Source organism: Arachis duranensis, chromosome 3 (genome assembly GCF_000817695.3).
Source record: "Arachis duranensis cultivar V14167 chromosome 3, aradu.V14167.gnm2.J7QH, whole genome shotgun sequence".
NCBI classification, from domain to species: domain Eukaryota; kingdom Viridiplantae; phylum Streptophyta; class Magnoliopsida; order Fabales; family Fabaceae; genus Arachis; species Arachis duranensis.
The window spans coordinates 42,481,087-42,495,732 of record NC_029774.3 but is presented as its reverse complement, the minus strand read 5'-3'; the positions used below and the strand labels follow the sequence as shown (position 1 = coordinate 42,495,732).

At 32.6% G+C, this 14,646-nt stretch overlaps 2 protein-coding genes across 2 annotated transcripts; both read left to right on the top strand.

Annotated features, from left to right (window-relative positions):
- Positions 1-2,775: 2,775 nt before the first annotated feature.
- LOC107478917 (uncharacterized) lies at positions 2,776-3,310 on the top strand. Its single transcript, XM_016099072.3, has one exon. It carries the CDS (start codon positions 2,856-2,858, stop codon positions 3,135-3,137), a length of 282 nt encoding a protein of 93 aa, XP_015954558.1. The 5' UTR covers positions 2,776-2,855; the 3' UTR covers positions 3,138-3,310.
- Positions 3,311-7,622: 4,312 nt separating this feature from the next.
- On the top strand, positions 7,623-12,308 carry LOC107478916 (pachytene checkpoint protein 2 homolog). Its single transcript, XM_016099071.3, has 14 exons — positions 7,623-7,838; positions 7,929-7,992; positions 8,110-8,216; positions 8,852-8,919; positions 9,191-9,294; positions 9,435-9,539; positions 10,068-10,157; positions 10,250-10,325; positions 10,475-10,544; positions 10,622-10,692; positions 10,886-10,976; positions 11,427-11,554; positions 11,699-11,827; positions 11,913-12,308. Exons 1-14 carry the CDS (start codon positions 7,652-7,654, stop codon positions 12,051-12,053), a joined length of 1,431 nt encoding a protein of 476 aa, XP_015954557.1. The 5' UTR covers positions 7,623-7,651; the 3' UTR covers positions 12,054-12,308.
- The last annotated feature ends 2,338 nt before the right edge of the window (positions 12,309-14,646 follow it).

The window sequence follows — 14,646 nt, the reverse complement described above, 5'->3', positions numbered from 1 at the left end:
TTTTTATCCCATTAAATTTTTTTATGAAGTTTTTAAATGAGTCAATTTTCATTACAAAGAATATTATACTTTTTTTTATCATTATTTTTTATTGATTTTTTATTTTACTAAACTTTTAATGAGACATATCCCTAATGACATTCAAGAGGGGTGTTATAAAATAGTTATTATATTATGGATGTCATATCATAAAGCATTATCATACATAACAAAATATATCAATTAACGGGACATAAATTTTCATAATATATTTCTACCACTACAACAAATCCTTAAGATAGCGACGGTTATTTTGCGGCGGTTTTGTAAATGTGCCGCGAAAAGACAAATTGCGGCACATATAGCGGCGGTTAAAGGTTGGGGCCTAAGCTATATATGTTAATTCATGTGAATAAATTTACCAATAAGATTTTCTTGTTTACTTTATTGACATTTAAATTTACATTCAAACATAGATGTAAAAGAAGAAAATAAAATCATACTTTGGACTAATTCAAAATCAAACATTTTCTAAAAATAATAATTAAAAATATTTTCTACAAGTCATTAAAAATTCAAAACGTTATAATTTTACAAAAATTATAATTTTAAATTATCATTTTTTTATTTTAATGATTTGTTGGGCATTTATTAAAATAAAAAATTTAAATTTTTTTTAAATAACAATCTTAGCTTGTATTCTTAGATATAAGAATTCATAATAACTAAATTTAAAATAAAATAATGTTTTATCAAAATTAAATACTAAATAGAATAAAAATATTTTTATATAAAAACCAATCAATTATCTACATATTATTATGGTTAATAGATTCAATAATGCTAACTGACCAACAAAATATAATATTTTTGACAAATATATTTTACTAATTTTAAATATTAAAGACTAAATTCTAAATCTTAATAAATATTTTTAGAAAATATTTTATTTTTAATAATTTATAAAAAATATTTATAATTATTGTTTTTTTTATTTATGATTGAATATACTCTTTATTGAATTTATTATGGATATTATTAGATGTACTCTTTATTGTACTCTTTATATATGCTTGGATCATATATAAATAGACGTAAATTAATTCGATCTACTATGGTCCAAAATTAATTCGAAGCAAACTCATTCGAATTACTAGGGACGACCTAACGTGCATAATTCGAATCACCCTGGTTCGAACTACCATAAGACTATATGCAAGTATAATTCAAATTGGACAAATTCCAATTACAAGCATTACTACTAATTCGAATAGGACTAATTCAAAGTAGTGTTTGTTTGTCTAATTCAAATGAGACTGATTCGAATTACATAAGAATATGCTTTTGGGAGATCCTGGTAATGTTTTTCAATTTGGTAGAATTGTGTAATTTAGTCCTCCATTTGATTTAATTGTGAATTTTACCCAATATATAAGGTGCCTATAATAACAATGATCAGATATATAAAGTATACAACAAAAATCTATGTGGCAATTAAATGTGTTCATATGATATATATAATTATTAGCGCTATATACATCGAAGAGACATTTGGCTTGGTGGTAACATGACATTGTTAAAGCTTTTCTTTCCTCCAGGTTCCAAGTTCGAGCCCTACCTTCTTCGTTTGTGGAAGGCTTTGCAAAGTTGATATTCTACAGTGATCCACACGTTGTGGGTCTAATGGTGGAAGCGCGGGTTTAACGATTGAGGGTCTAATGGTGGAAGCGCGGGTTTAACGATTGAGTCAGTTGGACCACCGGACGGTCCGGTCCGATTCTAATAACTATGAACGGAAATACTAAAATTTGGCGGCGGTTTAGAACCGCCGCAAAACAAATGTTGTTTTCGTTTATTTGTTATTTAGCGGCGGTTGCAAACCGCCGCAAAATTGATAGATGTTTAGCGGCGGTTATTCCAGCGGTTGAATAAAACCGCCGCTATCCGTTTTGCCGCGCCCTATCTTCCAGCGTTTCATAAAACCGCCACGAAATATTTTGCGGCGGTTCAAAACTGCCGCTAAACGGCTCCGGGAACCGCCGCTAAATGGCGTTTTTGTTGTAGTGTACTAATCAATAAGTGGGTAAATAAATAATACCTTACATACTATTATTTATTTTAAAAATTTCATCTATAAATAGATTCTAATGAGAAGATTTTAACATACATAAAGTTTATAAATTTACATTATTATTCTAATTCTTATGTTATAGAAAATTTATTCTCATACGTTACTAAATATTATATTATAAGGATATGATCGAGATACAATTTTTCTATATTCTCATATATAAATCTTTACTCTTATTTATCTACTTTTATAATATATTCTTATGTAATATTTATTTATTTAGTCAACAAATATATTTTTATACGTAACATTCAAAGAATATATACGAATCATAGATTTTAAATACACAATTTTAAATTTAATAATTAAAAATATAGTGTTGATTCAAAATATTATTAATATTAATAAAAAATACTGCTATAGTGCTATATATCTAGCATTTCTCTTTATCGTATAATCATAGTGGAGAACAATGCTATTCCCATCTATTTATATTTAATGATTATGGTATATGCCTCATAATAATATAACACATTTAAAGGTGGAAATAAATGGAATATAAACTCGGAGGAGGTAGGAAACTAATATTGTCCGTTCATATATTGACATTAACAAAGGTAGCGAATTGGATTCATTTTCCATCAATTTCATCATGTTAACAATAAATTAAAGCTAGCACACGTATATCATAGCCTATATAGTATGTATATATAAAACCCCAAATACCAATCTCAATTTGTGTCTTGTGCTTGTGCCTTATTAGTAGTCCTTGAAATAATAAATTTTGTGATCATACCCTAAAAAAATGTATAGATCAATGGACTACCACACTCACATTACCAATGTCCGAAGGAGCCCAAGCATCCTAAGTGATGTTCCTCGATACCCTAATGCACACCTTGCCTTCAAGAAAACCGTCTCCGAGGAAGACGACGTGGTGGAAGGATCCTACGGCCGCCGCCACCACCACGACGACTTCCCCGAGACTCATGAGAGGGTTGATGTGATAGAGAAAGTTGATGATCAATGCTACCCTGCTCCAAAGAGGGGATTTGAGTTGCAAAAGTGGAAGACCTTCAGGCCTTAAGCTTGTTAATTAACTTGTAATTATCATCATAATCTCATGCTGTTATTTTGCTAAGACAGTAGTGTGTGCTCGTACTAAATAAATTGCTGCTTAGCTATACTTATATCATGTTATCATCAACTTATCACGAATCAATTATTAATAAAATTTAACCGACTTGATTGAGTAGTTAATCTATTTGCCTATTTAAATAAATATCTAAAATTTAAACTTTTCTCATATACATATAATAATTAGTTAGTCAATAATAAACCTAATTTAAATAATTATATCAAAACATACGCATTAAATACACAAAATTTTCATGACCACTAATCCATGACAAGAATGATTATTCAAACGGTTCCGCTACGTTACCAACAGCATATCTGCCAATTTCTGCCAACTCTTATATAATTGTGTTTTATGAAAGTGTGTTCATGGATGTGTCTAATAAAAATGTCTTTTTTATAACTGTGTTTAATAGAAGTGTCTTTATAGATATATTTTCTGGATGTGTCTCTTTATATATGTATTTAAAATATATTAATTATTAGACACATCTACGAACACACTTCTATGAAACACAAATATAAATAAGAATTGGCAGAAGTTGGCAGATAATATGTTGGTACCCTATACTTTTTCTTATTCAAAAGGTCAATTTGATTGAAAATGTGCTGAGTTTTAGTATTTATTTTTCTTTAGTAATAAAAGAAGAATATAATTTTTAATATATAATAAATGTATTGCTAATGTATAATAAAATTAATTAATTTTTAAATATTATTTAAAAAACCAATTAAATACATAAATTTAATTAAATAATTATATAAAAATCTTTACATCAAAATTAAATTAAAAAAATATATAGCAAAATATTTTATAAATTTAATTTTCTATAAAAGTTTTATTCAGAAAACCAAAAATATATTGTCATATAGTAAAAATAATTAATTTTTAAAGACATTACTTAAAAAATAATAATACAAGAAAAATATTGAGTATCGTCAGATTTATTGGTAAAAAAATGAAAATAATCTACTAGTAGTAAATTTACCGTCAGATATAATTCAACGGTATAAACTTCGCCGGTAAATGGTTATGGTCGGATTTTGTTGTTCACTAGTAACTTGCAGCGGAATTAGTTTTTTAAGCTATGAATATCTGATGTCAATTACTGACAGATTTTTTTCGATATAACTTTGGTGCGAAACTGTTTTGTTTCCGCATTACTACCGTCGGATTTTTTCTCCAAAAAATCTGATAGTATGTTTAATTTTTTTTAGATTTTTCTAATGAAATTAGTGGTCAAACTCTAAATTTTTTATTTAAATTTATTTTTTGCACAATTAGTAGTCAAATTCTAAATAATAGAAGCTAAATATATTAAATTATCAAGTATACAAATAAAATGAAAAGTTAAATAATAGAGGGTATGATACAATCAAACAGTGTATAAAAAAATCCTAGTCACCGAAAGTTGTTGTCGTCCCGCTGGTCTTGCTGCTGAGGCAGCGGCCTAAGTAGTGATGTATGTGCCCCTCCATTAGCGGCGTTGTCACCAGCGCGCATATGATGATCTTCGTATGGCATCATGTATCGCTCCATCCGCTGAAGCCTCCCCAACTCCTGCCTCCAGTTCAGCCTGAGGTCATTTGTGTCGGTCATGTGTGAGAGGATTGCCTGATACCTCTCCTCAGACTCCCGCAGCTACTGAACCTATTAGTAAAGGCTCCGTGTGTGGAGCAGCACCTGTTCCATCAAATCCACACCGTCCTCGGGATTGACGAGTCGACTGGTAGCAGAGGCAGATAAATGTCTCAATGTGGACGTGTGGAGGTTGTCGGCGAAAAAATATCCTAGCCCATACACATAATTCTTATACAGCTCAGCTGCGGCATCGCGCCAAACCTGATCAGGATTGACGAATGATGCAGTGGCATTGTTGCCGTCGTCTCCAATCCGCTGAGATTGTTGGGTTGCGGCCTCCAATCTCTGTGTACAGGACTCCTGTGTAACACATTTTATGATTAGGGTTGCAGTTAATTTAAAAATGGTATATCACATGATGTTTACTCACGTAATGATCTGCGACTTGTTGATTGGCGAATCTCTCCTTGTTCTCCCTCGACATACGAGTATATTTGAAGGTCTCCGCTATCGTTGCCTCACATCCAACAACTTAGACTACATATTTTGAAACCACATGTTAAGTCAAGTAATAATGATATTATATTAAGACTAAATGAACTTAATAACAAAATGAAACAAGTTACTTACCAACCTGACTTTACTTCAACGACCTGGCCAATACTCTGTTAGTTCTGTTGGTGAGATGGCGTCGCTTGAACCCCTTATCAGTCTCCCAATGAACGCACAGATCCTTCTTAATGTCCGGGTGGAGCCAAAACTAGCTATTCGATGGTCGAAGATCTTACTAATCATGAGATCGTGAATCTTGTCTCATATAAATTTCTCCTGCAGAAAGAACATTTAGCACGAGTTAATTGAAACTAAATACATAATTGAACAAAATAGAAGGTATAAACTAACACTAAGATTTGAATATGTTGAGTTCTTATCGCCCACTTCTGAAACTGTCGCTCTCTGGTCTCAGCTGAGATCTTCTTGTAGCTTAGTCATGGGTGGTCGTACATCAGTTTGATGACATTAGTACACTCCTGTGTACATGCATGGTTATTTAGCACAAACCTATCAATGAAAAACTTAATATTAGTAGTTTACTAAAAAGTTATTCGAAGTAATCTATAATCTTCAGTTATATTTAGGTTTTTTTAGAAATTTCGACAGTTTCATGAATCAATAACTATAATGCACCAAAAATTACATTCATCAACAATTCACTTAAACAACAACATTTATCAACAATCAACAAACAAGAATCTAGAATCAAGCAGCAACATCCATCAACAATAAAGAATTATCAATTAATTAAGATTAGTAGTTTCATCTATATGACATTATATGACTTAAGCAACAACATCCATCAACAATCAAGAATTATCAAACACAATAAGCAGTTAAAACCAACTAAATTGAACATATCTTAACAAGCTAAATCCATTAATACTATAAAATTGTAACTAAATTAAATTGACTAACTAAAATGGTTTGCATATAAAAGATTTAAAATAGTACTCACATCGAAGTCCCATCAAGTCAAATCGTCATCGATGCGATAGGAGGTGGTGGAGGGGCATATAGCAGGAATCCACGGGAGGATTCCGGCACCGCGGTGTCTATCGCTAGAGGCGTGGTCGTTGAGATAGTGCGCTGCTGAGCACTGGAGATGGTGGAGGAGTCCACTCTGATGAAGCAGACAAACAACTTCTTGGTTGCAGAGATGGCGCAACAATAAGAGCCATGTAGTTGGGGTTAGGGATCATGATGAACGGTTGATCCTGTGCACCCATTGCCTATAACGTCATAGGGGTAGTCGGAATAAAGGGAGACGACTGAGAGTACCAGTAGAACCCCTCTCTCTTTAAGCCATTTTTACAAAAACCAGCAATATGTACATTTTAATCACAAAAATCAGTAACAATCAACACATTATTAATCACAACTTCAAACTAATGGACGTAATCAACAACTAATCTATCTAACATCCTATATTCTAATCTAATCAACATAGAAAATAATGGAGTTTGAATAATGATAATTGGAAAGGGGGTGCTACATGGAGGGAGAAGCGACAATTCGGCGGCACATCGGCAGAAGCGGTGTTTCGTCGGGGGGACGAAGAACGATCGCTGAACGACGAGAGGGGTCATCGGAGGGGGCTGCCAGAGAGAATGTGGATGAAGAGATGAGATGGTGTAGAGAGAGTAGGAGACGAGAGGGTAGAGCAAAAGAGCAATTCGAGATGAGGGGGAAGAGAGTTTGTGGTTCAAATTTAGGGCACGATTACCATCGGATTTATTGATGGAAAAGTCCGCCGATAAATCTTCGTGTATGACTAAAATGCAATGTCTCACTAATCCAGGTTACCGTTGGATTTATTTCCCTGTAAATCTGACGGTAAACGTAGCGCCAATTTTTTACCTTTTCCCTCTATTTATTACCGTCACAAAAGAGAATCCGACGATAAAATTTGTATCTGGCGAATTTATTATCGTATTTGCCGGTAAAGTCGTCTCTACTCTATAACGCTAAATCCGACGGTATTCAACGTTTTTCTTGTAGTGTAATCAAAATTAAACTCATATTTTATTATTTATTAGAGTTTAATTTTGATGCATTGACGGTGTATAACGTTTTACGGAATCGTGTAATTACATCCGTTCTTTTGAATGAGCATTCACATAATCATTGTAAAAAATAGTTATTTTCACTAATATGATATTAAGTAATTAGATACATGTGTAAAATTACTTGACATTAAAAATGCATCAAAATTAAATTTATTTATTATTATATTTTTCTTTAATAAAATATATTATTGGGAGGGTTTTCGTTTTCCCGCCCATTGCTTCAATTTCCAATTTCCTGAAACATTTGTTCTCAATTTCATGAACCTCACTTCTCATTCTTCACACAACACAACAATGGCTGCTGCGACTTCTCCCACTGTTCCTATGGAAGAAGAAGATGACGTCACAGCCACAGCCACAAACCAAAACCTTCAAACTCATCAAAACGGCGTCGTTCCTTCCTCTCCCATGATTCCCGTTCCCGACGACAAGATCGTTCTCCCTGGTTCCTACTTCTTCCACTTTCCCTCTCATTCCTTCTCCTTGCTTTTTCCTTCTTCCCATTTTCTCACCATTTTCTTTCTTCGTCTTTCAGTTGAGGTCTGCTTGAAGCCTTCCAGCACTGCTTCTATCCGTGACGTTCGTTCCGCTATCGAAAGGCACACGCATTTCCCCCAATTCCCCTAATTATTTCTTTAATTGAGTTTCTTAAGCTTGAATTTGCTCTTGTTTTGAGTTTAATTCGGAGAAGATTACAACTTTTTTCTCGATTTCAGGATGCTTGAGAAGAGGAGTTTGAGCTATTGTGATGGCCCCATTCCTCTCCCCATGGACGAACCCTTTCTCGCCGACAACGTCCACAGAATTTGTATTTGTGACACAGGTACTACCCTGTTTTGTCTTGATTTGTTTATTTATTTTATTATTGTTATTAGGAGTTAGGACATCAAATTAGTTATTTATTTACTGTAATTGTTATTGTTGTTAACTTGTCATTAACACCTTAAATGTATTAGCTACGGCAAGCTTAGATAATGTTAAATATAGTTAGCCTAGCAACTGTTTGATATTTTGTTCGACTAGCATTGGATTGGAAAGTTCTCAAATTGTTGATTGTTTTTGTGAGAGGTTTTCGACGAGGTGCCAATGCTGAATTGCAATTTCAAAAATGGTATCAAATAAGTAATTTCAAAATATTAAACAGTTATAGTTTGCTATTCATAACCGTAGCTAATGGTTTGATTGCTATCATTTTGATGCTTCGTGTGTGAATTTTATTTTTGTTTTTGGTATTGTTGTCACTCTGAAATTCAGCAAACTTGGTTTCTCAGTGATTTGAGTGTTTTAGCATGACAAAATGCTGGAATATTTTTGTATTCAAAGGACTAGAACATTGAAATTCGCCTCTTGTGCTTTTGAAGCTATCATTTCCTTTAGATTTGAGAGAGAGATCTCTTTCTGTATCTCCAATTCTGATTTCTGATGCTGAAATCTTACTTTTCTTTTTTTCCTTTGTAGATGAAGGGATGCACAATGATAATGTTCTTTTGTTCTGGCAAGTCAAGCCAGTTGTCCATGTCTTTCAGGTGAAACAGCTTGATTTCATTTAATATCAGTTGGTTGAATAAGATATTCAATGAATAAGTGGTTTCATAACTTTGTCCAATTATCATAACTTTGTCACTCAATCATCTAAGTTGGAAGCTATACAAATGTTTTGTTTCGTTCTACATCGACATCACATATTCCCTTAAATTTTACATGTTTCTATTTATTTGGTCCAAAAATCTATTCCCTATGTATTTTCATTTGAAGCAGAGCTCAACTTATAATATTGTCTAAATTTTGATTTGTCAGCTTAGCGAGGAAGGACCATGTGAGGATATAAGCTCTGATGGCCAGAGTTCCAGCTTCAATGAATGGATTCTTCCTGCAAAAGAATTTGATGGCATGTGGGAAAGGTTGGTACTTGATAGCATTTTATGATTTTCTTCAACTAGTTCTATACTGTTGTTATTTTTATCTTTTGTAATTTTGACGAAATATGAATATCATAGTTCTAAACCCAGTTTACCTGAACTACCAATCATTGCTTTTGCAGTTTAATATTCGAATCTGGTCTAAAGCAAAGGTTGTTACGTTATGCAGCTAGTGCTTTGCTCTTTACTGAAAAAGGTGTTGATCCATTCCTTGTTTCATGGAATCGGTAAGCACTGAAAATATTTGTTTACTTAGGAATGCCCTGTTTGTTTGTATGGTCTTCAATTCTGAATGTAAATTTGCAACATACATACTTTGGTTTTGGGACATCTGTAAAACAACTCAGTAAATTTGTTAAGATTCGATAGAGTTCCTTTAAAAAAAAAGCTTGCTATTTGAGGGACTACGGCTAACTCTTGCAAACCTTGAAAGAGAAGGGGGGACTCAACAGGCAAAGGAAGGAGGCAAAAAACTTGCTGTGAACTAAAAGCTAATAGCATAGAACTCGCACAAATAATATCATTTTGGATGTGTTTTAAGCTAATCATGTTTACTTTTATTTATTTGAATCTAATTCTACTAATGCAAGTAAAATTATTGGATAGATTCATAACCAATAATAATAAATTCTATCTAGAAAAATAGAATTAAAGAAGAAAAAGAAACTATGAAGTTGATATATAAGTTTTTTTTTTTGAGATGACTGAATCATGAATATATCTTGACATTTTTGGATTCTTTTGGATATTTACAGTATAATTCTTCTACATGGACCCCCTGGGACTGGAAAGACTTCGTTATGTAAAGCATTAGCTCAGAAATTATCGATTCGATTCAATTCAAGGTGCATTGACACTGTTAAAATTTTAATACAACATTTTTCCAATGAGACAAGTGTCAATGAACAAAAACTCACCAGTTTATTGTTGTACTCAGATTCCCACAGTGCCAGCTTATTGAAGTGAATGCACATTCTTTATTCAGTAAATGGTTTTCTGAAAGTGGCAAGCTGGTATGCATGTACAACAGTTATTAGAAGTACCAATGCTTCGTAGTTGATGAATTTCCAATTTGTTATCACTTCAGAGGTTATTAATAGATGAACTGTAATTACGTTGTATTGTTTCACTGAATGCACAATTGTGTTTCCTTGTTGTTTAGGTTGCGAAACTTTTCCAAAAGATTCAAGAAATGGTAGAGGAAGAAAGCAATCTAGTATTTGTTTTGATTGGTGAGGCAGAACAAAATTTAACTTAATGCTGTATGCTTGTCATATATCCGCATTGGTTTAAGTGTGTGGTCATGCAGATGAAGTCGAAAGCCTTGCTGCGGCCAGGAAAGCTGCTATATCCGGTTCAGAACCTTCAGATTCTATTCGGGTATACCAATCTCTCTGGTCCTTCCTGCAGGAATACCCCTCTTCCTCCCCACTATTCCTTTCTTTCTTTCTTTTTTTTTTTTTATAGTGTGTGAGAATGTTAAATATCATCTAAAAAAATGCAACTGAGAGATATTGGATTTTCTTGGGTATTTGCGTAATGTGTTACTAATCCTTCAATATGAATATTTCAGGTTGTAAATGCATTACTAACTCAGATTGACAAGTTAAAATCGTCTCCAAATGTGATAATCCTAACCACATCCAACATAACTGCTGCTATTGGTAAGCCTAAATCAAATTTCCATTTCTTCAATATTTTCTCCTAGTAAGCTATGTAAACTATCTCCCATAAATGAGAAAGGTCGGATCTGTTTATCTTGTCATAATATGTCGGTATACTATACAAAAGAATCAAGTGAAGTTGTAGCTTGCTAATTTGGGAATTTACTGACTTCGTTTTATCATGAATGCATAGTGGATGATGGAAGCAATTTTTTTAGGAAATAAGTAGTAGTACTTGTATGAAATAAGCTTGAACTTCTATTGGCAGAATTATTGAGGCACCATACCAAATTAACATCACAAAACACCATCGCAAAAACCTTTTTGTGGACATCATTCCAATTCTGTTGCTAAAATAGTTCCATAGGATACACTCAATAAATTTCCATTAGAGACACATAATTTCCCCTTCTCATATTTTGTATCACTGATTTATCTATTTTATTTCAGATATTGCTTTTGTCGACCGAGCTGATATTAAAGCATATATTGGTCCCCCGACACTTCAAGCTCGATATGAAATATTAAGGTCTTGCTTGCAGGAATTGATGCGTACGGGGATCTTAACTAGTTTACAGGTGCAGAAAATTCTCAGTCATATCCAAGAAACTTTTCTGGAACGAATGAAAGGCATTAATGTTGTGATCTTTATTCTGGTTTGGGCATTGTGGCATATCTGTCTATGGATATCTGTCTATGGCTAACCATGCTAAATTGTTTAGGGTTGTGATAACATCACACTTCCAAGTTATGCCAGTGCAAAGGATAGGTCGAGTGCACCGGATTTTCATGAGGTTACTGCATCCATGCAACTATGCAACCAACTTCTTGAAACTGCCAAGGCCTGTGAGGTAGAACCAACTCCTAAGGGATCTTGAATTTAAATCTTTTCTGGTTGATCTTTACTCTTAACTAATTAGATTGGTTTGTCCACAGGGAATGAGTGGGAGGTCCTTGAGAAAGCTTCCATTTTTGGCACATGCTGCCCTTGCCAATCCTTTCGATTGCAATCCTATCAAGTTCTTATGTACAATGATTGAAACGGCAAAGAGGGAGCGTTCTGAGCTTCCTGACTAAAACAACTTAGATTTTCACCCGTACAAAAAAATATATCAATCAAGAATTCAACTTCTGCAAGTTAATGCGGCAAGTGTCATCGCAGCAGTAATGTTTATTTATTATATGCAATATCAGGATCTAGCTGACCTAAATGGTTGATCCCACTGAAATTAAGCTAGCAGAAAAGATGCATTGACCATAGTAAATCGTAGATGAGATTTTAGGCTCAAACATAGGAACAATGTTATATATAAACCTGAGACTTCAACCGTACCACCATGGCCTGTGTAAATGATTCTGTCTATGATGTGAAGAAACTGAGGATGGTGCAGTCTTTAAAGGGTGAGAAATTCTTTCTCATGTTATGTACTACTTTTCATAGTCTTGCATTTGAAGGCAACATAAGAACCAAAATTTATTTTAAAGCCTGAAAACTAGGGAAGCAATTAACTTTAGAGATATTAGTTATTCAACATACCCATTTTACCATCACTCTGTTATGGTAGTTTCTCTAGACAACTCTATTGAGTTTGAATCCATTCTTAATTGTGTGTGCTGTATTGCTGACAGTAAAACTGTGTTCTGTGCCTCTGGATAAAGTAGCAATTCTCCCCCCCAGCCCCAATAGTTGTGACATCTTTCCTTAGACTGTGCAAAGGTCTGTGAACAATAACTTTCATGGTGGTTCTTATCATCAAGAAGTTAGTGAGTTAACTATAGTAATAACTTCCCCCACAACCATAAGATTAGAAATAAAAAAAGAAATAATTAATAAATATTCTGAAACATTAAAACAATCTTTCACTCGCTTCTTTTATTGTTTATTTTTTATCTTTTATAAGCACATAACAAAGACAGACATATCAGAACCTGTTGCTGACATGTACAACGAAGACGTATCTGCATATTCAAAGTGTTGGGAATGAATGAACAGATTATGGATGGTGCTCTGAAGTTGGTAGGATTATGGGAGGTAGAAGAAGGGTCGGTAGGTTCTTGGAGGAATGTGAGTGGAGAGGGTAGGAATAACAATATTATTATTATTTGATAATTTTTAGAAATTCTTCCACATATTATCTTAGAAAGGAGATTATTCTTTTTCTAACATAATTCACGTAAAAAGTTATAATGTAATTGTAATCTCTACCACTGTATCAACCCTCTTATTGGTTGTGCATCTTTGGTTCGATCATGCTGAATTAAAATTGTGAGAGACTAAAGATTAGATACAATCAGACACATGATTATTAAAATAGATACCATTTTTGCGCAAAAAAACATAGAAAAAGGGTATTAAAACTTTTTAATATCATATATAGGATTATTAGTCGCACATTCAACTTTGATCTTTGTTTATATCTGCAGAATTTTCATCATCATTAGTTTTACAGCTAGCCTCGCCTATTCTCTTTTCGATTTTGTTTTCTTGGCACAGTTGCATTCTATTTTTTTCACCGTATTTTCTCTATGGGGGAGAGATGTGACTATTCATATATAATAATACAACTATGTTTAGAAGGTGGAAATTCAGAAACGATTAAATTCACGTAAAATTGATAACTGAAAGTTATTAAATAAAAATTTAATCAAATTATTCAAACCATTTAACGATTATTGTTTATTAATTTTACGTGAAATTGACTATAAAAATACCCGCTGAAAAGAAAAGAAAAAGGTAATATCAACAACTAATCACTTCGGTTTGAAAAAATTTTGATTTTCAAAAGTTATAAAATACATAAATATAATAAAAAATAAGGATAAATATAATATATAAATTATATCATAGTTTTTATACTATGTTAAAATTGAATAGACTTAATTATTGACACTAAAAATTAACTCTATATGTGAGGAATGACCTTCACTTATAAATATTTTAGAGATATATTATGATTATCTTTGAAAAACAAAATATTATATGTTCTTGCAAGTATACAAATCATTCAAATTTTTTATGTACTTTTAAATATCTAAAAACATTGAAGTAATTTACGGAATGTGAAGCAGTGAAGCACACAAATTATTTGTTATGTACTTGGTTAGTGACCCCATGGCTAATTGGCTATATTGTCTTGATCGGTTTGGAATTGAAGTAGCCAGAATAAGATTTTTCTTTCACGCCAAGTTTCCATTGAAAAAGACACACCCCACCCAATTTATATATATTTTGTATAGCTACTCAGATTAGATAAGATTTATTTTAAATTTGATTTATATAATACATTACTTATCTTAAAAGTTTAAATTATAAATATAAAAATAAAAACAATTATATATTTAACCGTCATGTAAGTAAAAATATGTGTCCAGCAATAGTAGTTGAGAGATGAGTTAGCTTTATCTGAGCACTACTATATGTATGTATATCTATGTTGTGCAATAATTCATAATAAAAGAATAAAACATCAACTCTACTATGAAGGAATCAGGGTTAGCAAAATGAGGGACAAGTTAAAAGGATATACTGTTCTATGGGTCATCATGTTCCTTCTCCTATCCATGAATAATAAATTAAAGGTGTATGTATGTTTATATGATTATTACTTTTGGGATTATATATATATAACATGTCGCTACTCATCATACAAAAATATTTTTATTTAAAAAT